This window comes from Mustelus asterias, chromosome 5, assembly GCF_964213995.1.
Source record: "Mustelus asterias chromosome 5, sMusAst1.hap1.1, whole genome shotgun sequence".
In the NCBI taxonomy this organism is placed as follows: Eukaryota; Metazoa; Chordata; class Chondrichthyes; order Carcharhiniformes; family Triakidae; genus Mustelus; species Mustelus asterias.
Genome location: NC_135805.1, coordinates 83215979 through 83241469, shown reverse-complemented (window position 1 = coordinate 83241469; position 25491 = coordinate 83215979). Strand labels below are relative to the sequence as shown.

Here is a 25491-nt window from a genome sequence, read left to right as displayed (position 1 = left end):
GAAAGTGTATCAGGGGAGGTCTATTGTGAATCTGCTGAGGGGAGGCAGGCAAAGAGAGGGGAGATAGTCATAGCTGTCCCAGAGCATAACTCTGGTCTTATAAGAGGGTCAGTGCTGTAAAGAGTGGTGCAACGTTTGGCAAGGAGGTACCATTTTTGGGTTATTTTTGTAAATAGTTACTTATCTGTTGTTGTGTATATAATTCGAAACTTAAAGGGAGAGGGATATGTTTAAGGGGCGTGGCCCTGAAAGGGTCATGTGACCCACTGGTCCAATTGGGAGCCAGGTTGGGTACTCACTCAAACTTGCCTGGATTTCTTCCAGGATTCAGAGTTTTGGGCCTGTGGAGTGAAGACCTTTTTCTTTGTTTTATAATGTGTATAGTTACTGTGTTAGTTCACTGACCTAACCTGACAGAGAGGAATTGTATATAAAAGTAAGGATGTTATGCTTCAGTTATAGAGGGTATTGCTGAGACCACATCTTGAATAATGTGTGCAGTTTTGTTCTCCTTCGTGAAGGAAAGATGTAAATGTGTTAGTGATGGCTCAGAAAATGTTTACTCTATTGATACCTGGAATGAGTGTGTTGTCTTATGAGGAAAGGTTAGATAGACTGGGCTTGTTTCCACTGGAGTTTAAAAGAGTGAGGGGTGACTAAATAGCACTATATAAGATCCTGAACAGTATTGTGAAGGTGGACGTGGAAAGGATGTTTCTTCTTGTGGGGAGTACAGAATTAGGGGGCACTGATTTAAAATTAGAGGTCACTTTTTTAGGGCAGAGAAGAGGAGAATATATGTGCAAATTTGGAACTCCCGACCACAGAAGGTGTGGGAGGCGGAGTAAATTAATATTTTTAGGTGGCAGTAGATAAATTCTTGTTAGGCAAGGGAATCAAAGGTTATGAGGGGTAGATGGGAATGTGGAATTCGAAACACAGCAGATCAGCAATGATCTCATTAAATGGCAGAGCAGACTTGAAGGGCCGTATGGCTCCTATTTTGTATGTATATATTTTGGTTCCGTGCAATGAGATCCACAAGAAGATGGGACTCCAAACAGCAGGAGTAAAGGAGAGGGAAAAGAATGACAGGAAGACAATGAGGCCATACCCTCAACACAAGATCTACTGCCAAAGGTGAAATTACTGGATGATGACTGAATGCAATTGTCGCGGGAAATTGTTGTTCTACAGGCAGATGGTCCCAAACATCTGTGACCTCACTGTCAAAGAGCTCACAGCTTTGGCTGTCAGAGCCTGTCAGTAGCCATCAAAGTCACTGTGACAGTAAACTTCTTCACTTCTGCCTCCTTTTTTTTGGATCTTAGTGGTACCTTGCAAGTGGCAGCACATCACTGCATTTCACAGATTACTGATGCCCTTTTAGTCACAGCTGGATGCGACATTCATTTCATGATAGACACAGTCTGACACGGAGGGCATTTAGATTTTACTTCCGTCACTGAATTTCCCAGGTACAGGACATCATTGATCGCAACTAGAAGACCATCAAGGCATTCAGCGACACGCCAGTGAAATCCATCAACAGAAAGTACATTCACACCCTCAACATCCATCTGGTCTGTGACCACAAGAGAATCCTCCATGCTTTCATTTTCCTGGCAGATGCATGACTCCTTCCTCTTTTGACAGTCCAATCTGCCTCAGATCTTCACTCCAACCACTAAAATATGTAGATGGATCACAGGGGACTAGGGATGTCCCTTCAATAGATGGATACTAACCCCTCTACAGGAGCACCAAACAGGGCATAAGAGGTAATACAATCAATCCCACTTGTTCACTAGGACAATATCTGAGCTGGCATTGAGCTTCTGAAGATGCGATTCTGATGCCTGGCTGGTTGAGTGGTGTCCTCCAGTACCCCCCCCTGCAAAGATCTCAGCCATTGTGGTGGTCTGCTGCGCTCTCTATAACATGGCCCTGCAGAGAGCTTGAGGACAATAAGGCTCTAGAAGGATTACTCAATGGGAGAGGAGTAGGAGCAGTAGATGGGAAAGGAGGAGGGAGGGAGGCTGAAGGAGATGGCACTTAACAGAGAGGTGCCCCTCCTGCGCAATGAGGTGGTCTCCTCCTGCTACCCTGCAGGAAGAGGATCTCCCTCCTCTCCTACAGTGCCTCCAGCATTAGATCCATGTCAGCATCGATGAAGCGAAGGGCAACCCAGCTTTGTGTCAGGACTGTGACATCCCACTTCCCTCTGGCACAGTGAAAAGCTTTGGCACAATCAGAAGATTTCTGCCTTAAGACAAAAGGCAACATCAGTGATGGCTGCCATGGGGAGTCTAAATCAGTCCCAAACTTCATCTGATCCACCTCTATTCCCATCCCAAATGGCTCTGTGTAGACGGGAATCCCACCTCCATACCAATTAAGGGCTTCCCCAAGTGAAAATATGAACTTTAATAAGTTTCCCACCAGACACGGGCTTCTGACATGGAAACAAACCTGTTTTTGTCTCCATGGTGAAAATCCAACCCAATGACTCAACGTTATCCCTCCTGAAGTTATTTAAAATAAAAATTATTTATTTTAAATTATTAAATGTGCAAACCCTAAAACCAACTTATCCTCTATCCAATTCTGGGTTGCTAAGAAATGCAAACAGATTTGTTTGTGAGCCTATTACGCTGCAGGTTGAGATTACTGAAGGTGTATACAATAAAAGATTTCAATTCAATAGTTAACAGGAACTGGAGTTAGATTCTGAATTAAAGGAATTGGAATCCTGTAAAGCTGTGTCAAAGTCCCTGTAAAATACTTACATTGTCTTTGAATATCTGTAAAGCTTTTGAAATCAATTATTTTGAGTTTGAAAGTTTACAATAGAATCCAAATCGGCAGAAAGGGCAACAAATAAAGTATTAGAAATCTAAATATTCTGATGGTCGTATGATCTTCTGAAGCCTCGTTACAAAATGACAGTGAACTTGGTTTACTCAGGGTGAAAATGCACGGTCTACCAGAATATTTCAGTTTTGAATCTTTGACAGGTTGAATTGCAGCTTGAAAACTATCAGAACAAACACTGCAACTATTTTATGAAGTGCTTCAAAAGCATTTTTCCAAAGTATGGTAGTGACTTTTAAGGGGCAAATACATGAATAGGATGGGAATAGAGGGATATGGTCCCTGGAAGGATAGGGGATTTTAGTTAAGTCAGGCAGCATGGCAGGCTTGGAGGGCCGAAGGGCCTGTTCCTGTGCTGTAATTTTCTTTGTTCTTTGTACAGTTTAAGGTATAACAGGGTGCAAAGTATGAGTTTCCTTATGAACACAGTTCTTACAATAACTTCTTACATTTTAACTAGCAGAGTTGATCAGATTGAGACATGAGCATAAAGCCCTCTCTAATTATTTCAAAGCTGTTCAAAAATAGCATTTTGATAACCATTGATATCCAATAGGCAGCACTGTGAATGTTTAATGAGGAGATTTATTCGGCCAAAGACTAGCAACAATTGAAAATCACAGACACACATGCCTGAATTCATTATTGCTATTGAATTCTGTATTTCATTCATAGATAGGCAAGTGAAAATCAATTACCATTCAAAAATATAAATATTTTAAACCATCTAACCATAATGTATAGAACTATTTTCTTTCAAATTGACTTTAAACTTAAAATGACAGACATCAAATCTTTATGGAGAATTGAACAAAAGACACAATTAATACAACAAATCAATATTCTGTGTAAGTGCACCAGCAACTTTGCAATTTTGTGACAACCAATAAAAGCACTGATAGTGATCCCATTGTGACCTAACGTGGGTTTTTACAATGACTCTCAACTATTCTAAGCCATTGTTTAAAACACTTACATTCCCGCTAAGTGCAAGGTTGCACATGTTGGTTCCATTATGTGCGCAGTAGCACAAAATTTAAAAGGCTCACGTTATTAAACAAATCGCCCAAACACTACAAAAAGAATAGAGGCTACATCATTTATAACCTAAATCACATACAGGACAATGTCCAGCAGAAAAAATAACTTTCTGAATCTAAAGATTAGTAAAATTCGCAAGGCAAAGCCATCAGGTAATTATGTAGTTAGTCTGCAATGTTCCAAATATCCTGACTGATATTAGATTAAGAACTCATTAAGTTCTTAAAGGTTTGGTTTATCAAATAGGGTAAAAAAAGGGAACTGGTAGCTTTTGGCCTGTGATGCTGACTGCTTTGTGGAGAGCTTATTGTTTTCTGGATAACAACCATGCAGCAATTGGAGAACGAATACTGCTACTGCAGCATTTAAACCCACTTTGCAAGTATCCAGTAATCACAGTTGCATCAAGTGTTTACAGTATCCTGAAAGAATTGCAATAATTCTGCAATGCATTGACTCCTTTTCTCTTTGTGTTCATTTCTCTAATACTGACAGTTTTTCTCTCTGCATTTAGGCTACTCACTCCCTGTATGAATATAATTCTCCATTTTTGTCTCCAATTTTCTATTCATCTTCATCTGTTTCTCTGTCCATGCTTCCGTTCCTCACTGTGTTGCTTCACTTTCCACTTTGTCTCCAAGTTTCTTGCTGTTAATTGGCACAGTATTTCTGCTACTTTTTTAAACCTTGTTCTAGCTCTTTATTCTCTTTTTGTCTGCTTGTATTTTGTAATTTCTAGGGTTTACCCGCTATCTTATGCACGGTAGCACAGTGGTTAGCACTGCTGCTTCACAGCTCCAGGGTCCCGGGTTCGATTCCCGGCTCGGGTCACTGTCTGTGTGGAGTTTGCACATTCTCCTCGTGTCTGCATGGGTTTCCTCCGGGTGCTCCGGTTTCCTCCCACAGTCCAAAGATGTGCGGGTTAGGTTGATTGGCCAGGTTAAAAATTGCCCCTTAGAGTCCTGAGATGCGTAGGTTAGTGGGATTAGCGGGTAAATATGTGGGAGTAGGGCCTGGGTGGGATTGTGGTCGGTGCAGACTTGATGGGCCGAATGGCCTCCTTCTGCACTGTAGGGTTTCTATGATTCTATGATTCTATGATCTTATCTATGTACCTCTCAGCACTGTCTGTGAAGGACTCAGTGAGCCTACTCCTGAGTGAAGCAGGTGCCCTGTATTCTTTGCTCAGTTAATAATTGACCCACCTGCTCGGCTTATTAATGAGGTCCGGAGTGGAAGACATGGGATTTGTCCCATTTAGTTCCACATAATTGTACAATCCAAAACACTAATGGCTTGGGTATGGTCCAGGCTGGACAAGAGCAAGAGGTTTTTCTGTGTTGTGTGCTGGTAATCGACAGTTTTATTGTTTAAACCCCAGCATTACACATGAGCACACTTAGGATCCTACAACGTGATTGGCTCAATGAACCTAAATTCCATGGAAATGATCTAAGTCCCTGTGGAGAGATTGCGTGAACTCGATATCAGTTATATTTCTATCACCGCTTCACTTTCTGGACAGAAAGTCTGGCAGTGTGAATTCTTCAATGGCCTGGTCAAATACTCTTTTAAACTTGGTGAGTGTTTTTCAAATCTGGCTCTGTAACTGTTTTCTTATCTCTCCGTTTTTATCTGTCACAAACTTATTGCTTTGGTACTTTTTCTGTTACTCCAGTGATCTTTATCAACTGTGTATTTTTTGTACAGGGCCCAGCAACCACTGTACTTACATTCAGGCACTCAGAACCATGGGAACCAGAGACAGAGCTGAAGTGCAGGGCTGTGAGAGGGTGTGAACTATCAGCCAGAGGAAGAAGTCAGAAAAACAATGTAACTGGATGGTGAGATATGGACGTTTTAAGTTTTCTTTAGACAGTTACATGGGTAAGATGGGTATAGAGGGATATGGGCCAAATACAGGCAATTGGGACTAGTTTCGGGGTTTAAAAAAAAGGTGGCATGGACAAATTGGGCCGCAGGGCCTGTTTCCATGCTGTAAACCTCAATGACTCTAAGCTAACTGTTGATTTTTTAAAATATTAACCAGTGGACTGTCCCTGGCATTGTTCACAGTAAATCTACTGATATGTTACTATATAATGACATGAACCTAAACCACGTAGTGAACAATTTACAGCTAATTGTGAAGCTATATTCAATTGATCTGGCCCTTTAAAACCACAAATAGTCATTACTGTGAATAGGCAATTTTTTGTCAAATAGTGGCTAATTGATGTTAATCAAAGAAAGTTTTCAGATTGGCACCAATTTATATGCTTCCAGCTCCAGATCAGAAGAAATCGGTGGAATAATTGTTCTTTTTATTACTTATTCTTACTTCGAAGTGACACCCAAAATGCAAAAACTGAAGGGGATGTCAGAATTATGATGAGTGTTTGTTGGAACAGAATATACATTCATAATAAAGTTTCTTTATAAATGGATATCATAGGTTGGGATGAGGAATTATGGCATGGCTTTTTCCCATGAGCTGGATTTGTTTGGCTGCACTTTTTTGTTGGAGAAGAGTTTTTAGGAGATACGAATTATAAAAGTAACAGTTTGGAAAAATACAAATGAAATGGAGTCACACAATCCAATATTAAGAAGCAAAAATTTTAGATTTATATAAAATTCCACCCTCCGGAGCTTTAACAGAGACATTGGGCTTGATATTCCCAGGCTTCAGGACCCCAATGTCAAGAGCAAATGGTAACCCCCAGCCTGCACGTGCCAGCAGCAGGACTAGCTCAGTAATTCTCCCAGAGAGTTTCTGCTAGTTGGCCTCCTCTAGGTTTTCCCGGCTAATTAAGGATGGCCAAGATGTAGGTGTTGCTGGCTCGATCAGAGGCCCAGCAGCTCTACGGCTATGGCAGCCTCGCCAAGAGAGGTGGGCACTCTAAAGGCAAATTGAGATCGAGACGGCACCTCAACGTTCAGACAGGCAAATCAAAAATTTAATATCAGAGGGTCTAGGCCGAAAGAAAAGCATCCTCACATCACCCTCTGGGGCCAAAAGTACAGCCTCCTTTCCTGTGCTCCCCTCTCTGGGGCAGGTGGTCTCCCCGGAGGGCCACTGGGAGAAGGGCACTACGAAGCTGCAGTTCTCCCTACAAAGAACCACTCCTCCCAATTATTTAAACTGGATGTCTGCTCATCTTGGCTGGCAGACAATCACATCCAATCTCAACGCTGGGAAATTTCCCCCTTGGCAGGATGGCTCCCCACTATTTCCCCTGCTCTCTACCTCCAAGCCTGCCACTTGGACTGGGAAAATCCTGCCCATTAACTTGTTTATAATTATTTGAAATAGATCAATGCTTCTGTTAAAATGGCAAAGGAAGATTCTACAGTGCAATTTCAAAGTTCATGATGCTACTGAGTAAATATCTGAAACAAAGGTGTTTATTTTACATCCTTCAAGAGCTATGCTCTGATCTTTCTACGCATCAAAGAACTTAAAAGGGATAAGCAGGAAGCCTTGATGCATACATTGTTTGTCCCAGTCGGATCGTTATTATGTCTGACCTCTGTTTAGGTTAACCTAAGCAACAGCTGCTCCTTGTTAGAATTCATAAGGCCCCTGATGCATTGCATGGCATAGTATATGCAACTAACATAAGGATAGGAATCCTTGTCCTGTGAGCCAATGTGACGTACACATTTGTTAATATCACTTGTGGGCAAGAAGATTTTTTGTGAATTATTACTTATGGTAAAGTTGCAAACACAATTACAAGGGCAATGTTTATGATTTCAAACAGTGAACAAAGGAAACCTTCCTTGAGGTAAGGTTTTATATTCAAGGGGGTTGAAATTCTGTAGTGGCTCCCCCAGTTTTCCTCTCTAACTTCAGCAAAGGGCTGTTTACAATTCAACATTTTCTATGACTACAAGTAACGGGTCACTGTATCCAGTGAATAATTTGAAGGTAACTGCAGAATGTTTGACAAAAGTGAATACAAAACCTAACTGATAAATGAGTTATGTTGTGCATACGTGATTAAATAGACTCCATGCTTAATTAGAAAGGATTATTAGACAAAATATGTACAAAGTACAGTAATCACCAGAACATATCTTATTCCAGAGTGAGGCCCACTGATTTTCACTGTACACATTAATACTTTATTTAGATTAAATCTTTCCTTTATAGTTAGGAAATTCATTCTGCTGCCCTCAGCTGTCGTAAAGCATTTTCTGAGAAATCTGCCAAGAAATGTGTTCCTACTGCAATTCATTATACTATTTTGAAGCTTTAAGTAGGTGGAGATTGAATACTTATGCCACCAACTCTGCCTCTAAATCCCTGTCAGTTGCACAGCTAGAAGCCACAGCCAAAAACACAATATGCAAATCTTTGAGCTAATTTTCATTATAAAGCTTGACGGGATCAATCTTTATGACAAATGACACTAAGAAGGAAAAAATATACTCTTGAGTGTTGCAGAATTACACCATTGTTAATATTCTTCGGAGAAAAAATAATTTTTATCTGATCCCTGGAAGAAAATTGAAAACCCAAGCAGAAGTGACATGTTTATAATTTCATTGCAAAGAGAGAACAAAGGGAATGTTCTTTTTGTTGAGTTGGAGTTTAAAATACAAAGGGAAGTGGAGCAGTACAATGCTCACTAAAGCACTTCAGAGTGGAAAGTGGCCTATTTCAGTTCTTAGAACATGATGTGCCTTATGGAATATTGTTTTTGAAGAAAACCTGGAAACTAAAGTTTCCTCCGGGTGCTCCGGTTTCCTCCCACAGTCCAAAGATGTGCGGGTTAGGTTGATTGGCCATGCTAAAATCGCCCCTTACAGTCCTGAGATGTGTAGGTTAGAGGGATTAGTGGGTAAAATATGTGGGGATATGGGGATAGGGCCTGGGTGGGATTGTGGTCAGTGCAGACTCGATGGGCCAAAGGGCCTCTTTCTGCACTGTAGGGTATCTATCTATCTATCTAAAGGCCGATTAGCTTAAAGTAAGTGGCTTAAAATTGCTAGAGTTTATAATTAAGGAAGATGACTGAATACCTTGAAAATTTTCAATTTATCAGAGAGAGCCAGCGTGGATTTGTAAAGGTTATGTGATTGATTCATTGAAGAGATGCCTAAAGTAAACCATAAGGGCCTTTACGGGTATTATTTAGATGGACTTCCAGAAGGCATGTGAGAAAGCCCCTCATAACAGACTGTTGTCTAACGTTGTTATTCACCAGATTGAATATTGACCTGGTTAGGAAATTGGCTGAGTAGAAGGAAACAGAATATTGAGATAATGAGCAGGTAACATAATTGGCAAGACGTGACTAGTGATGCCCTGCAAGGATCTTTGTTCAGGCCTCAACTGTTCACTGTACTCGTTAATACTTAGATGATGGATAGAAAGCCACATAGCCAAATTTACTGTTAACACAAACATAGGCAGTATTGTAAGTAGTGTTGATGAAAGTGTAAAATTATAAAGGAATATTAATTGACTAAGTGCATGAGGAAAACTGTGACAAATGGATGTCAATGTAGGCAAATGTAATTCACCTTTCATCTTAAAAGGATACAATGATGAAAATCTCAATGCAACAGAGGTCCAAATAGGCTTGGGTGTCCAGACATAAAGATCATTAATATCTCATGAGCAAGTATAGAAAAGAATCAAAAATGTCAATGAAATTCTTGCCTTTATATCCAAAGAACTAGAATACAAGGAAGTAGAAGTCATGCTTCAGCAATACAAAAACTTGGTTAGACCACATTTGCAGTATTACGAGAGATTCTGGGCACCAGACCTTAGGAAGGATATATCTCTCTTGGAAGGAGTGTAGTGTAGATTGACTAGAATGATACATGGGTTCTGAAGGTTCAGCCATGTGGAGAGATTCCATACTCAAGGTGTTAAGCAGAGCAGGTAGGATAGAATTGCTCTAGTTGGGGAGTCTAGGATGAGGGAACATAATCTAAAAATTACAGCCAGACCTTTATGAGTGAAGTTTGGAAAAACTTCTTCATGCAAAGGGCAGTAGAAGTTTGGACCGCTTCTGCAAAAGGCATTTGGTGCTGGATCAATTGTTAACATTGACACTGAGTTTGATAATGTACATTGGCTAAAGGTATTCAGTGATATGGGGCTAAGTCAGGTATATGAAGTTCGGTCACAGATCAGCCATGATCTCATTAAATGGCAGAACAGGTACAAACGTAGGCTAAATATCTTATGGAACAGGTACAGGCTAAACAATCTACTCCTGTTCCTATATTCCTATCTGTGTATTATAATGTTGCTCATTTCAAATGTTTTATCTTTGATTTTAAGGTTATTTTTATTATTTATCATAAATCATAAAATGTTATCACAATAATTGATTTCGCCTAGGTATAAATAACTGATTAATGCAGACTCAAAACTAAATGTTGCGGCATTGGATAATTATTAGGTAGGTGAAAGTGAGGTAGAAAAGCACATCTAAATTTAAAAATATGTTTAAATATCTATTTTGAAAGCCTTGGATACAGCGTACACTTCCAATAAGCATTGCATTTATTTGCACTGTGTTGATAACACCCTTATTGTTATAGAATGATATGTCCTCCGACACAAAGTGGGTAATATCATAGGAGTATATAGAATAAAGATTTTATTTGTAATATGCATGCTTTCTGAATGCCGGAAGGCCACAGCATGTTATTTCCACTGCAAACAGGTGCCAACCCTGAATGTTAGGTTTATGCTATTAAACTTGCATTTCCTGACACGTTAACCATTTGTACAGTCCTAATTTTCATCACTAAGTAAATGATGCTGTGTCACAGTACCCACTTCATGCTGTTTTTTTTTCACTAATCCTAATGTTGATCTGGAGTGCTGACTGGTTTCTTGTCACCTCTAAATGCTGAGCTGGGTCCCTCGTCCCTCCTCTACCCCCACTTACAACCCAGATGTCAACCTGCAGCCTGGTCAAATGACTCCCCTTTCTCACCAAGTTGCAGCCTAACAAGCCTATATTCCTTATTAAATCTCTCCCCTGATTAGTGTACTTAAGTTACCACCAGGAAAAAAAACATTTCTATCCACCAACCACTAACCTTACCTGTACATCACCATAAAACACCAGCGGCAGTTCTGCCTGAATTTTTCCCCAACTAACCACACAAAGCATACCACAAATCACCACTCAGCTGACAGAAAAAAATAACAAGAGAGACATGAGTATTAAAGGACAGAGATAGAAGTAGGAAAGAGGAGCTGAGGAGGAAATAGTGAGAAGTAGGAGCAGAGCGAATGAGTAAAATGAAAGAGGGAGGGAAATTAGAAGAGGAGCATAGCACAGTACAGGGATGGCAGAGAGTGCTGAGAGAAAGTAGGTCAAAATCTGCCAGTGTATTGACAAACAAGGTGTACCATATCTACCTGTTACAGGTAAATCCCAACCTATGTGCAATGGCCTAAATTGTTATTGACATTTGCAGGACTACCTGATTTAAAGTACTGCTAGACTTAGGGTAAAGCATGCAAACTTCAGCAGTGGAGGCACAAAGTCTAGTCGGGTCATCCTCTTCCTCAAAATGTGCATCCACTCACTCATCAAGTTGTCAACCTAGGCTCAGTAGTGACGCTCTCCCTCTTGAGTTTTTGCTCCATTTCTGAAACTTGTGAACATTTTCTTAGAATAGAATCCCTACAGTGCAGAAGGAGGTCATTCAGTCCATCGAGTCTGCACCAACAACAATCCCTCCCTGGTCCTATCCCCATAACCCCACATATTTACCTTACTAATCCCTCTAATACTAAGGAGCAAGTTAACATGGCCAATGAACCTAACCCGCACACTTTTGGACTGTGGGAGGAAACCGGAGCACCCGGAGGAAACCCATGCAGACGCAGGGAGAATGTGCAAACTCCACGCAGACAGTGACTCAAGCTGGGAATCGAACCCGGGTCCCTGGCGCTGTGAGGCAGCAGTGCTAACCACTGTACCACCGTGCCACCCCAGGCAAGGTGTACCATTTTCTAGGCTGACACTTCAGTGTAATAGTGGGGGATTTCTGCATTGTCAAAGATACTTTCTTTCTAATAAACTAAACAGTTAGCATAGACATAAAAACAAAGATTATGCAACAATCTTTTGTGTTGTGATTAAACTTTGTTGAAATGTGGAAGTCCTGCCTCTTGGGTCGAAAGGGAGAGGTGACCCTGCTTCAGCTGGCGGTGGAACCTGAGGCAGTATATTGTGGGTGGCAGCCAATTAACAGGCCACTATTGTGCCTGCTATCCAATTAAGATCTGTACTACCCCAAGAACTGTCAGCCCAATCAGAGGGTAAAACAGCCTCATCATATCACCACTAGCGGTCACTGGGGAGAGGGTTCCTGAGGAGGCAGGAAATGGCCCTTAACTGGACACCCAAATGGCTCAATTGGCCTCCCCCACCAGGCATCCGAGACACTAACCTTTCCGCTGCTGGCAAAATGAGATGACAGCAGGAAGACATCAGGCATCCCTGACTTTGCCAGTTTTCCCCCCCTCCCAGCCCATCCCAAATTACCCAGAAAACTCTAGTCATGAAGCCTATTGGAGTGTAAGTCCCCATTATTCAGCAAACACACATAGGATCAATGACTATAGTCACAGGTAGACTAAATTCACAGCATTTAAAGCATTTTCTGAGAAAATGAAAACTTTTCATAGATGTTTGCTTTCTCTATTTTCTCTTGATAACTCTCATTCACCATGTTTCATCCTGTAAGCAAATAGACACCCTAATTAATGCCTTTGCTCAACAGATTCTGGAACTACCACCCAAAGGTGCATGGAAAAGGTCCAGAGTTATTCACAGGTGGATATAAAAGGCCATGGCACTTTTTGGTGAGGAGCAGGAGGTTCAGGGGGGATGTGAGGAAAACCTTTTTGCCCAAAGGGTGCCGATGGTCTGGAATGAGCTGTCTGGGAGGGTGATAGAGGCGGGTTACCTCACATCCTTTAAAAAGTACCTGGATGAACACCTGGCATGTCATAACATTCAAAGCTGTGAGCCAAGTGTTGATAAATGGGATTAGGTGGGAGTTCAGGTGGTTCTCACATGCTAGTGCAGATGCGATGGACCAAAGGGCTCCTTCTGCACTATATGATTATACTCTATGATTCTATGAACTGCATCAGTTCTTCTGCATGACACAGTCCCTTAACCAACACCATCAAAATCCATGAACTGGTCATTCATCCCATACTATTTATGAAACTTTGCTGTGTCCAAACCTGTTGTTAGCATTGCCTATAAAACATTTCAGAAGTGATTCACTGGCTGCAAAGCACTTTCCAGAGGATACGTATAAACCCATCTATTTTTCTTATCTTGTGAATTAAGGGCAAACGATTCTGCTTGTCCAATACAAATTTCAAGATCTCTGCATTTTCTGATGAAATGCACAAAATCAGCATGTATTATTTACTCATGACAACTGTTTAATTACAGTATTAATCCTTCAAGAATGCCGACATGTAGCACTTAAATATTACAAATATCTGAATGAAACTTTAATTACACTGTATACATTCTAATTTCTATATTGTTGGATTGATGCACGGTACTATTCTAACAGTCAAGAGAGAATAGGGGTGTGATTTTACCAGAAATAACTTGATCAAAAACCATATCTTATCACAGCAAACGATGTCTCACATCAGTCACTAGATTTACTGTTTCCCTGACAACTAGCATGTTAGCAATGCAAATATGTCCTCCTGTTGTGTAATTGTGTATCACGTGCTTAAAATACAGACCTAACACAATGTAAAACTTAGATAAAATGTCACTAATTCCGAGAACTGACACTTCAGCTTGTACCCTCTCTGGAGTGTGAAATGAGTAATGTCTATATTCTCAGGGTAGAGGGAAACTTTACCAATTGAAAGTGTATTCAAGGATTATTCTCCTTTTGTTCGCATTTGTCCTACCTTTCCATCTTTTCTTTGTACCAATTTATCCCCCTTTCATTCTCTGTCACGCAGTAGATTAATCGACCGTTCATAGTCAATGGACAGAAAATCTAGAATCATTTAAGAATGAGCAATGTTACTGATGGACCTTCTCACGATGAATGATGGTTTTATCTCTTTAATGAAAATAATATCTCCAGGGTCTGGGGGTGGGGGGCTCAGGTACCACGCTGATGCCTCGCAACCTGCATATTATCTAACTGTGCTGTGACTAAGGAGCAGATTCCCCCGTGTCTAGATCCAGCTCACTGGGGAAGGGGTTGGAGACCTTGGTGTTGGTTTCATGTTGATTTCCCCGGGTTGATTGGCGGGAGAGGGGAGGGGGATCGGCCCGTCGCTTCTGGCCCGCAGCCACTGTGAATGGTAGAGGCTGCCTGATGTCTTAATAAAAGCAGAAGGAACATAAGACATCCCAAACGGCGGTCTGAATGAATCAGTCAGACAAAGAGAGTTAGAGAAAGGATGTGGCTGAATGAATCACTCCTGAATGATCCCTGGCACGATGCCACCTTGCCGCTGCAGGTGGAGGTAACTTCTGTTTGACAAGTTCAATTGCAAAAGGGGCAATTTCTATATCCACATTTAAAATGCGAACAGATCTCCAATCAATGGGTATCCGTTTGGCTGCATCGAGAGGGGAGAGGAAAGGTTGTTTCATTTTGTACAGATGTCTGTGCGCTGCTGGCTGCAGAGAGGCAGTGTGTAACCGAGAGTGATGTTCAGACAATAACCCGGTAGACGGTACAACACAAAGAGACAGCGAGAGCAGCCCTTACCTTCCAGAGACTCCTTCCGCGATCTTGCTGCCTTTTAAGGGTCTCATCATCTCCGTCAGTCGCCCACTCAAATCGACCAGTCTGCTGCTGACGTTTGGAAATAAATATCGCGCCACAAAGAATGAAAACATAACCACATCAAGAGACTCCGATGCAAAGATTTAGATGCCAAAAAAACCCGCCCCAATGCCCCCGACGTACACGCACCCCCTCCCTCCCTCCCCCTTACCCTGGGCTGTGCTGTGTGTGTGTGCATTTCCGCAGCTTCCAGGCTTCTGAGCTGTTTGTACAAAAGATGCTCCAGCCTTTCATTCTCCTCCCCACCATTTATTTCAGTCTTGTGCAGCATTGGCTTCGGTAGCATTTAAAGCGCAATTAATCCGAGGTCATGTTTGGTTTGTGAAAATGCAGACATGTTATCTATTAAAGTGCACACAAGCGAAGCCACATATCACGGATTGCAATCATTAATGATTGATGGGCAGTCAAACCATATGCGCCGCTCCGTCCTGATAGTAAAAGCTTGGAGCAATATCAGATGTTATCAAGCAAATTTCATTCAGGGCTCTTCGGCTGTTTGCATTTGTGCAATGAGTTCTGAGCCACCTCCAGAGCGATCATTGGAAATGGTGATAAATATGCTCTTGGATAAACTGCTGTTTCTTAAAAATGCATTGTCCGGTTACTATGTGTATATATACATATATATAACTATAAGGAATATTCGGATTTATCAATTTGGTACATCAAGAGTCTCTAATAGGAAGAGTATTTGATGTTAAAGTGTGATATCGATTATCATATTAGGAAACCTAAATACCTTTGACCTGGTAAATGTGGAGGAAATGTGTACAAAAAAGGGCCTGCTTGAGGATAAGGAACAGACCAGGCACTAAACAACTTTCATCGGGATTCACAGAATCACAGAGATTACAGAATAGAAGACCATTCAGCTCATTGCCTCTATACAGGTACTAGGCTTTGCAAGGAATCCAATGCCCTGAGCTCACTTCTCAGTCCTTTCCAATAATTCCTTTTCAATTGCTTACACAGTTCTGTGAGACTGTAAGATTATATCAAATCCAGAACCAATTTTGTCTCCATGTCTTCTACCTCGAATCTCACCAACCTAATATTGCTTTAATTCCTCCATTCTGTGACTGGTATACTTCCCCTTTTCGCTGTTCTTTATCCAAAAATGCCCCATTTATATTTTCCTTCATTTAACTGTATCTACCACCTACCCAGCTGCTCTAGTAACCTGTCTGTTGCTGTCCTGAATCCTACTGCAATGCTCTCATAATTGACCATTCCCACTAATTTGATGCAATAAACAAACTTTAATATCATTCATTTTGTGCTTATGTTCTGATAAATTACTACAAATGGTCAGTTGAATATTTCAGGAGAGATCTATGATTAGAAACAATTTGAAGAAAGCTGCACAGGACTAGGTAGGATATACGGCACAAAAATGGGTCACAAACACAGAAAATGCTGGAAAACCTCAGTGAGTCTGACAGCATCTGTGAAGAGAGAATAGAGCCAACATTTTGAGTCAGAATGACCCTTCATCAAAGCTAAAAACAAAAAGGACAAGATTTATACTATAAGGGTGGGGGGAGGGAGGGGTTGTGTAATTGACCAAGATGTCATAGACAAATGGACAATTGAATGTGGGTGGTTTGTACATTTGTCTATGACATATTCGTCAATTACAACACCATCCCCACCTTTATCTCATCCTATTTCCGTTCTCTTTAGCTCTGACAAAAGGTCATCCAGATTTGAAATGTTGGGGGTATTCTCTCTCCACAGATGTCATCAGACTCGTTGAGATTTTCCAGCATTTTCTGTTTTGTTTCAGATTCCAGCATTTGCAGTATTTTGCTTTCATGCATAAATGGGTCATTTGGCACAAAAAGTCCCTGCCAGTATTTATGCTCCATTCAAACTTACTCCCATCTTTCCTGATCTAAATATACCACCTTAATCATGAGAGGTCATATGACACCAGGTTATAGTCCAGCAGGTTTATTCGAAATCACAAGCTTTCAGAACGCTGCTCCTTCGTCTTCTGAAGAAAGGGCAGCACTCCAAAAGCTTGTGATTACAAATAAACCTGCTGGACTATAACCTGGTGTCATGTGACCTCCCATCTTGCCCACCTCAGTCCAACACCGACATTTCCACATCATGGTCACCTTAATCACCAAGCCCCACGACTTGGTGTACATTTTACTTGCATTCGGTTGAACACTGATTTAAATGTTTTCAATTGTTATTCTACATTCTTTTTGTCAACATTGTTGCTCATATTATTTTCCCAAGTTCTATTCTCAGTCCCCCAAAACCTCCAATTTATTAATTTAGTTTGTACCATACTTATGTCCTTCTCTGTCATCATCTTAAAGCACAGCTATATATGATTGAAATAAATTTAATTTATAAAAATAGGAGGGGGCTGAAGGGTGGATCAGTAAATTTGCTGATGACACCAAGATTGGTGGAGTAGTGGATGAGGTGGAGGGCTGTTGTAGACTGCAAAGAGACATAGATAGGATGCAAAGCTGGGTTGAAAAATGGCAGATGGAGTTTAACCCTGATAAATGTGAGGTGATTCATTTTGGTAGGACAAATTTAAATGTGGATTACAGGGTCAAAGGTAGGGTTCTGAAGACTGTGGAGGAACAGAGAGATCTTGGGGTCCATATCCACAGATCTCTGAAGGTTGCCACTCAAGTGAATAGAGCTGTGAAGAAGGCCTATAGTGTGTTAGCTTTTATTAACAGGGGGTTGGAGTTTAAGAGCCATGGGGTTATGCTGCAACTGTACAGGACCTTGGTGAGACCACATTTGGAATATTGTGTGCAGTTCTGGTCACCTCATTATAAGAAGGATGTGGAAGCGCTGGAAAGAGTGCAGAGGAGATTTACCAGGATGCTGCCTGGTTTGGAGGGTAGTCTTATGAGGAAAGGTTGAGGGAGCTAGGGCTGTTCTCTCTGGAGCAGAGGAGGTCGAGGGGAGACTTAATAGAGGTTTATAAAATGATGAATAGGATAGATAGAGTGAATGTTCAAAGACAATTTCCTCGGGTGGATGGAGCTATTACAAGGGGGCATAACTATAGGGTTCGTGGTGGGAGATATAGGAAGGATGTCTGAGGTAGGTTCTTTACTCAGAGAGTGGTTGGGTGTGGAATGGACTGCCTGCAGTGATAGTGGAGTCAGACACTTTAGGAACATTTAAGCGGTTATTGGATAGGCACATGGAGCACACCAGGATGATAGGGAGTGGGATAGCCTGATCTTGGTTTCAGATAAAGCTCGGCACAACATCGTGGGCCGAAGGGCCTGTTCTGCGCTGTACTGTTCTATGTTCTATGAAACTATCAAGTCTATTTGCAACAATATCTGACGCACTGTGCCCATCTTTGCTCGCTGTAATTTCTGACCTTATCATCACCTCTGTTGTCAGTCATGACATCTATGTTCAGTGCCCAGCAAACTTGATAGGCTGGCTTCAATGTACAAGCTGCTTGATTTGATTTGATTTATTATTGCCACGTGAAATAGTATACAGTGAAAAGTATTGTTTCTTGCGTGCTATACAGACAAAGCATACCGTACATAGAGAAGGAAAGGAGAGAGTGCAAAATGTAGTGTTACAGTCATAGCTAGGGTGCAGAGAAAGATCAACTTAATATGAGAAAGATCCATTCAAAAGTCTGATGGCAGCAGGGAAAAAACTGTTCTTTAGTCAGTTGGTACGTGTCCTCAGACTTTTGTATCTTTTTCCTGACAGAAGAAGGTGGAAGAGAGAATGTCCGGGGTGCGTGAGGTCCTTAATTATTCTGGCTACTTTTCTGAGGCAGTGGGAAGTGTTGACAGTATCAGTGGGTGGGAGGCTGGTTTGAGTGATGAACTGGGCTTTGTTCACGACCCTTTGTAGTTTCTTGTGGTCCTGGACAGAGCAGGAGCCGTACCCAGCTACCCAACTGGAAAGAATGCTTTCTTTGGCGCACCTGTAAAGGTTGGTGAGAGTCATAGTGGATGTGCCAAAGTTCCTTAGTCTTCTGAGAAAGTAGAGGCATTGGTGGGCTTTCTTAACAATAGCATTTGCATGGAGGGACCAGGACAGGTTGTGGGTGATCGGGACACCTAAAAGCTTGAAGCTCTCGATCATTTCTGCTTCGTCCCCATTGATGTAGACAGGGGCGTGTCCTCCTCTACGCTTCCTGAAGTCAATGATCATCTCCTTTGTTTTGTTGACATTGAGGGAGAGATTATTGCCATCGCACCAGTTCACCAGATTCACCAGATGCTGGTATATTTCATTTACAGGACAAGTCTCAGCATAATAAGGCACTAATGTGGCAATGTTCTGCATGCACATGCTAAATTATCCTGTCACTCACAGGACTCATCAGTGCTTTTCTTTTCTATGATATACAGTATTCATAAGGGAAAAATACAAAAATGGAACATGTTTCAAACTTGAAAAAGAACAAAAGATGCTGAAAATATACAGCAGCACTTCCAAAATCCAGGACAGTTAATGACCTGAATGTAGATGTTTTGCAAAACTGAAAACCAAGAAAGCTTTTTAAAACATTGAATAAGAAACAGGAATCAAGCCACGAGAATGGTCTCTCCTGTCAGATAGAGGCAAGTAATGGGTTGAATGTTACACCAACAAGATTTTTGCAAAGCTAAAAATAAGTGAAAACAAGTGGTCAAGGGTGTCTCAGCAAGACATTGGAAAGAACAAGGGAGCTTTGAAATAGTTATGTAAGACAGTGATTTAATGAAAAAGAAACATCAAAAGTAATTCCAAACAGGAGGCAAATGAGAAAAACAGGAGGCAGAGAAAATTTAAACAAAAATTACAAATGTTAGAACTCTGAAAAGATATCTAATTTCTTCACTGCACAAGTGTTGCCTTCCACAATGGGTGGGTATTACAGGATGTAAGCTCTTTAATCTGTCACATGAGTTATAGTAGAGGTGGCAGAAAGCAGTCATCAGCACTTACCCTGAAGGTGCCAGGAATTATTCCTGGACATCGTCCTTCCTCCCCTCCACTGCCCAGAGACTCCAATTCATTACTTGCTTTGGAACATTCTCTTTCCGATTTTGTTTTTTCCTTTATGAATACCATTTATTGCAGTAAAGAAAAGCACTGATGATTGCTATGACTGACAGGGTAATTTAGCAAATGCATGTAGAACTTTGACACGTTAATGCCTATTATGCCAATATCATGCTGGAATAGCTAAGTGCAATGTGTCATTTGTGAGATGTAGGGAAATGAGGGTCAGAGTAGTGGTGAATGTGAGGTGAAGGAGATATAGTGACTTGTGGGTGCAGTGATTATAGGAGATTGATAGGAGAAGAAGGCGGCAAATATTATGGGAGTTATGATTATAGTGAATAAGGAAGTTGTAAATGGAAGTTTGAGCAGAGAGTAAGAGAGCAGTATTCTTACCTTAACAACTTTAGTGAGATCATTGAACTTTTCCCAGCATCGTCATGAAGTTGCCTTATGACCTCTGCCCACTGTCCCCTGAGTTGATTCATGGACATTGTACTGCTAGAAGTTGATGACCTTCCTCCTGTCCACTCCCCAGAGACTCCAAAGAGTATCATGAGTACCTTGGTACCTTCTTAGTATTTGCTGAAAACATTTCATTCTATCAAAGCATTTTCTTCATTTTCTATCTAGTCAGTAAGCTCTGTCCTCACTAATCTGTGTTTAAAAAGCGTAGAACAGGCAATGTGATCCACCAAGATCAGCTGCCAACTTAATTACTCTACCTTAATGCTATACTGAATATCTTCAGCAATAGGTTACAGTGCCAGCACAAATCCCTATTAATAAAAATGATAAGAAGCCATGGGAGAAACGTTTCTTTAAAATCAAATATAATTTATTCATGCACAGAAAGAATTTCACTTTCAAAATACAGTACAAAGAGTATGCCAGGGAGCCATCATCAAAAACTCTGGCTAATCTCAAATACAGATAGTAGTTGTACAAGTGGCATGATAACGACTGATGTCCCCTTGAACTAACTTGCAATTGAGCAATAAATCCAAGAGCCTGTTCTTTGGCAGAAGCAGGGCAGGAAATAACTTAAATACATGTAGGAGTTTTTCCGCCTCTTCTGTCTCATTTGTATTTCAAGTAACAGCAATATGAAACCTACAACAATTTTCAACAGTTTAGTTTGCTCTTGTAATAAAACTAGAAAATGTTAATCCTGCCATTCACACCTCCTGTAGACACATCTTTTGTTTCTTTACTTGTCCCATTACCACTCCCTTTGGCTTTGCACCAATAAACCTACTGTCATTTAATGTCTCTTGTCTTCCACCCTATCACAGTCCTCCCCTAATGTTCTTTACCCCACCCTTGCTCAAATCCTAATACATTTCTAACATTTTGCAGTTCTGATGAACAGTCACAGGCCTGAAACATGAACCACACTTTGTGATTGCAAGATGACCATGGCTGGGACGTAAATATTCAAGGGTATTTGACATTTCAGAAGGACAGGAAGCTAGGAAATAGTGACAAGGTAGCTCCGTTAATTAAGGTTGACAGTAGTCATGAGGGATGACCTTCGAATCAATTTGGGCAGAGATAATAATTAGCAAAGATAGGAAGTCACTTATGGGAGTAGTTTATAGGTCCCCCAACAGTAGCTACAATTAGGACAGAGTATACAGGAAGAAATAATGGGGGCTTGTAAGAAAGGTACTGCAATAATCATGGGCGATTTTAATCTTCATAATGCTTGGATGAATCAGATTGGCAAAGGTAGCCGAGAAGATTAGCTCATAGAGGGTAAACAGAACAATTTCGAAGAGCAGGAAGTTCTAGTGCCAATCAAGGAGCAGGTTATTTTACATCTGGCAATGGGGCGTGAGTCACGTTAGTGACCTCATAGTCAATGAGCCATGCGGCAAAAGTAATCAGAGCAAGATAAGGGGAGGTGCGTCCCCGAAGTCTGTGGAGGGAAGGAGAGGGGGTCCCCCGAAGTCTGTGGAGGGAAGAACATAAGAACATAAGAAATAGGAGCAGGAGTAGGCCATCTGGCCCTTCGAGCCTGCTCCGCCATTCAACAAGATCATGGCTGATCTGAAGCGAATCAGTTCCACTTACCCGCCTGCTCCCCATATCCCCTAATTCCCTTATCAATCAGAAAACTATCTACCCGTGATTTAAACATATTCAACGAGGAAGCCTCCACCACTTCAATGGGCAGAGAATTCCAGAGATTCACTACCCTCTGAGAGAGGAAGTTCCCCCTCAACTCTGTTCTGAACCGGCCCCCCCTTATTTTGAGGCTGTGCCCTCTAGTTCTGGTTTCCCTTCTAAGTGGAAAGAATCTCTCCACCTCTACCCTATCCAGCCCCTTCATTATCTTATATGACTCTATAAGATCACCCTTCATCCTTCTAAACTCCAACGAGTACAGACCCAATCTGTTTAATCTCTCCTCATAAGCTACACCCCTCATCTCCGGTATCAACCTGGTGAACCTTCTCTGCACTCCCTCCAAGGCCAATATATCCTTTCGCAAATAAGGGGACCAAAACTGCACACAGTACTCCAGTTGTGGCCTCACCAGTGCCTTGTACAGTTGCAGCAAGACCTCCCTGCTTTTATATTCTATCCCCCTCGCGATAAAGGCCAACATTCCATTCGCCTTCTTGATCACCTGCTGCACCTGCAGACTGAGTTTTTGCGATTCGTGCACAAGGACCCCCAGGTCCCTCTGCACAGTCGCACAATGTAATTTTTCTCCATTTAAATAATATTCCAATTTACTATTATTTCTTCCAAAGGGGATAACCTCACATTTGCTAACGTTATATTCCATCTGCCAGATCCTCGCCCACTCGCTCAGCCTATCCAAATCTCACTGCAGACTTTCCGCGTCCTCCACGCAATTCGCTTTCCCACTCACCTTGGTGTCATCAGCAAACTTGAATACCCTACATTCAGTCCCCTCCTCCAGATCATCTATGTAAATGGTAAACAATTGAGGCCCCAGCACCGATCCCTGCGGCACGCCACTGGTCACCAACTGCCAACCAGAAAAGCACCCATTTATCCCAACTCTCTGCTTCCTGTTAGATAGCCAATCCCCAATCCACGCCAACACCTTACCCCTAACTTCGTGTACCCCAATCTTCTGCAGCAACCTTTTGTGAGGCACCTTATCGAACGCCTTCTGGAAATCTAAAAACACCACATCCACCGGTTCCCCTCTGTCAACCGCACTAGTGACATCTTCATAAAAGTCCAGTAGATTCGTCAAACACGACTTTCCCTTCGCGGATCCATGCTGCGTCTGCTTGATCGAACCATTCTTATTCAGGTGCTCTGTTATTTCCTCTTTAATAATGGACTCTAGCATCTTCCCAACTACGGACGTTAAGCTAACCGGCCTGTAGTTACCCGCCTTTTGTCTACTTCCTTTTTTAAACAGCGGCATAACAGTAGCTGTTTTCCAGTCAGCCGGCATTACCCCAGAGTCCAGCGAATTTTGATAAATTACTACTAACGCATCTGCTATTACCTCAGCCATTTCTTTCAGTACCCTGGGATGCATTCCATCCGGGCCCGGGGACTTGTCTACCTTCAGTCCTATTAGTCTACCAAGCACCGCCTCCTTAGTAACAGTAATTGTATTAAGGACCTCCCCTCCCACCAACTCTCGATCTCTAATATTCGGCAAACTATTTGTGTCTTCCACCGTGAAGACCGACACAAAGAACTTATTTAAAGTCTCAGCCATTTCCTCGTTTTCCACTATTAAATCCCCCCTCTCATCTTCCAAGGGTCCAACATTCACTCTAGCCACTCTATTCCTTTTTATATACTTGTAAAAACTTTTACTATCATTTTTTATATTTTGAGCTAGTTTAGTTTCATAATCTATCTTTCCTTTCTTAATCGCTTTCTTAGTCGTTCTTTGTTTTTCTTTAAAGCTTTCCCAATCCACTAATTCTCCACTATTTTTGGCCACTCTGTACGCATCTGATTTTATTTTAATACTCTCCTTTATTTCCTTCGTTATCCACGTCCGGTTATCCTTTTTCTCACAGTCCTTCTTTATCACCGGAATATATTTTTGCTGAGTACTTAAAAAAATCTCCTTAAAAATCCTCCACTATTCCTCAGCTGTCCTACCTACCAGTCTGCTCGCCCAGTCTACATTAGCCAATTCCACCCTCATCCTATCGTACTCCCCTCTGTTCAAGCAGAGGACACTGGTTTGGGACCCTACTTTCTCACCCTCCACCTGTATCAGAAATTCCACCATATTATGATCACTCATCCCAAGAGGATCCTTCACAAGAAGATCCTTAATCCTACCTGTCTCATTGCACAGAACCAGATCCAAGATAGGAAGGAGAGGAGGTCCCCCGAAGTCTGTGGAGGGAAGGAGAGGGGGTCCCCCGAAGTCTGTGGAGGGAAGGAGAGGGGGTCCTCAATTTCAATTTGAGATTGTGGTTCCCTTTAAAAATGACGCTTGATGTCCGTGAAGCTGGGCTTACTCGTGTGTCTAGGCCCCGCCCCTCTCAGAACTAATGTAAAGCTCACCACTCTCCCAAAAAATGAGTCAGTGTTGCAAGCGTGCACCACACTGGTTTTCTTGCCAGAAATGAGACTTGGGGGTAGATTTTCTAGTCCCACTCGTTGTAGGAATCATTGCAGGTGGGATACAAAATTTGGCAGACCATGACACACCAGTCTGTGTGGAGTTTGCACATTCTCCCTGTGTCGCCGTGGGTTGCCTCCGGGTGCTCAAGTTTCCTCCCACAGTCCAAAAATGTGCGGGTTAGGTTGATTGGCCATCGTAAATTGACTCGAGAGTCAGAGGGATTAGCAAGGTAAATATGTGGGGGTTACAGGAATAGGACTTGGGTGTGATTGTGGTCGGTGCAGACTTGACGGGCCAAATGGCCTCCTTCTGCAATGTAGGGATTCTATTCTATTTAAATAAAAGCAAATTACTGCAGATGCTGGAATCTGAAACCAAAAGAGAAAACGCTGGAAAATCTCAGCAGGTCTGGCAGCAGCTGTAAGGAGAGAAAAGAGCTGACGTGTCGAGTCCAGATGACCCTTTGGGCATAGAAAGTGGGAGATATTTATGCTGCAGGATGAGGGAATGAAAGATGAGTCACAGTCACAGAAAACAGGGGAAAAGACTGCTAATAGCTGCCCACAGAGAAAATAAAGGGTGTGAATGGCCAAACAGCAGAGAAGCTGTAAGCTGTGACAGATGAAGATGTTGGGGAAGGGGGGGAAAAGATGGGACAGAGGTAGAATGTAGAAAAGGGGAAGTGGGGGGGGCGGGGGGGGAGAGAAAAGGTAAGGGAAAGGGAATAACACCTGTCCCTTTACCTCTTCTATGTTCACCATCCAAGGTCCAAAACATTCATTCCAGGTTAAGCAGTGTTTCACTTGCACCTCTTTCAATTTGGTCTATTGCATTCGCTGCTCCCAGTGTGGTCTCCTCTATATCGGAGAGACCAAGCGTAGACTGGGTGATCGCTTTGCTGAGCACCTTTGGTCTGTGCGCAATCAGGACCCTGACCTTCCGGTTGTTTGCCATTTTAATACACGATCCTGCTCCCATGCCCACATGTCTGTCCTTGGCTTGCTGCAATGTTCCAGTGAAGCTCAACGCAAACTGGAGGAACAGCATCTCATCTTCCAGCTCGGCACTTTACAGCCTTCCGGTCTCAACATTGAATTCAACTACTTCAGATGATTTGCTCTACCTCACCTTGG

At 42.0% G+C, this 25491-nt stretch overlaps 1 protein-coding gene across 1 annotated transcript in view; it reads right to left on the bottom strand.

Annotated features, from left to right (window-relative positions):
- Positions 1-14810, bottom strand: part of LOC144494136 (macoilin-like) — a 96344-nt gene extending 81534 nt beyond the window's left edge. Inside the window, exon 1 of the mRNA XM_078213733.1 lies at positions 14680-14810. Coding sequence (XP_078069859.1) covers positions 14680-14810 — 131 coding nt within the window. The remainder of the gene's footprint in view (positions 1-14679) is intronic.
- Between the last annotated feature and the right edge of the window lie 10681 nt (positions 14811-25491).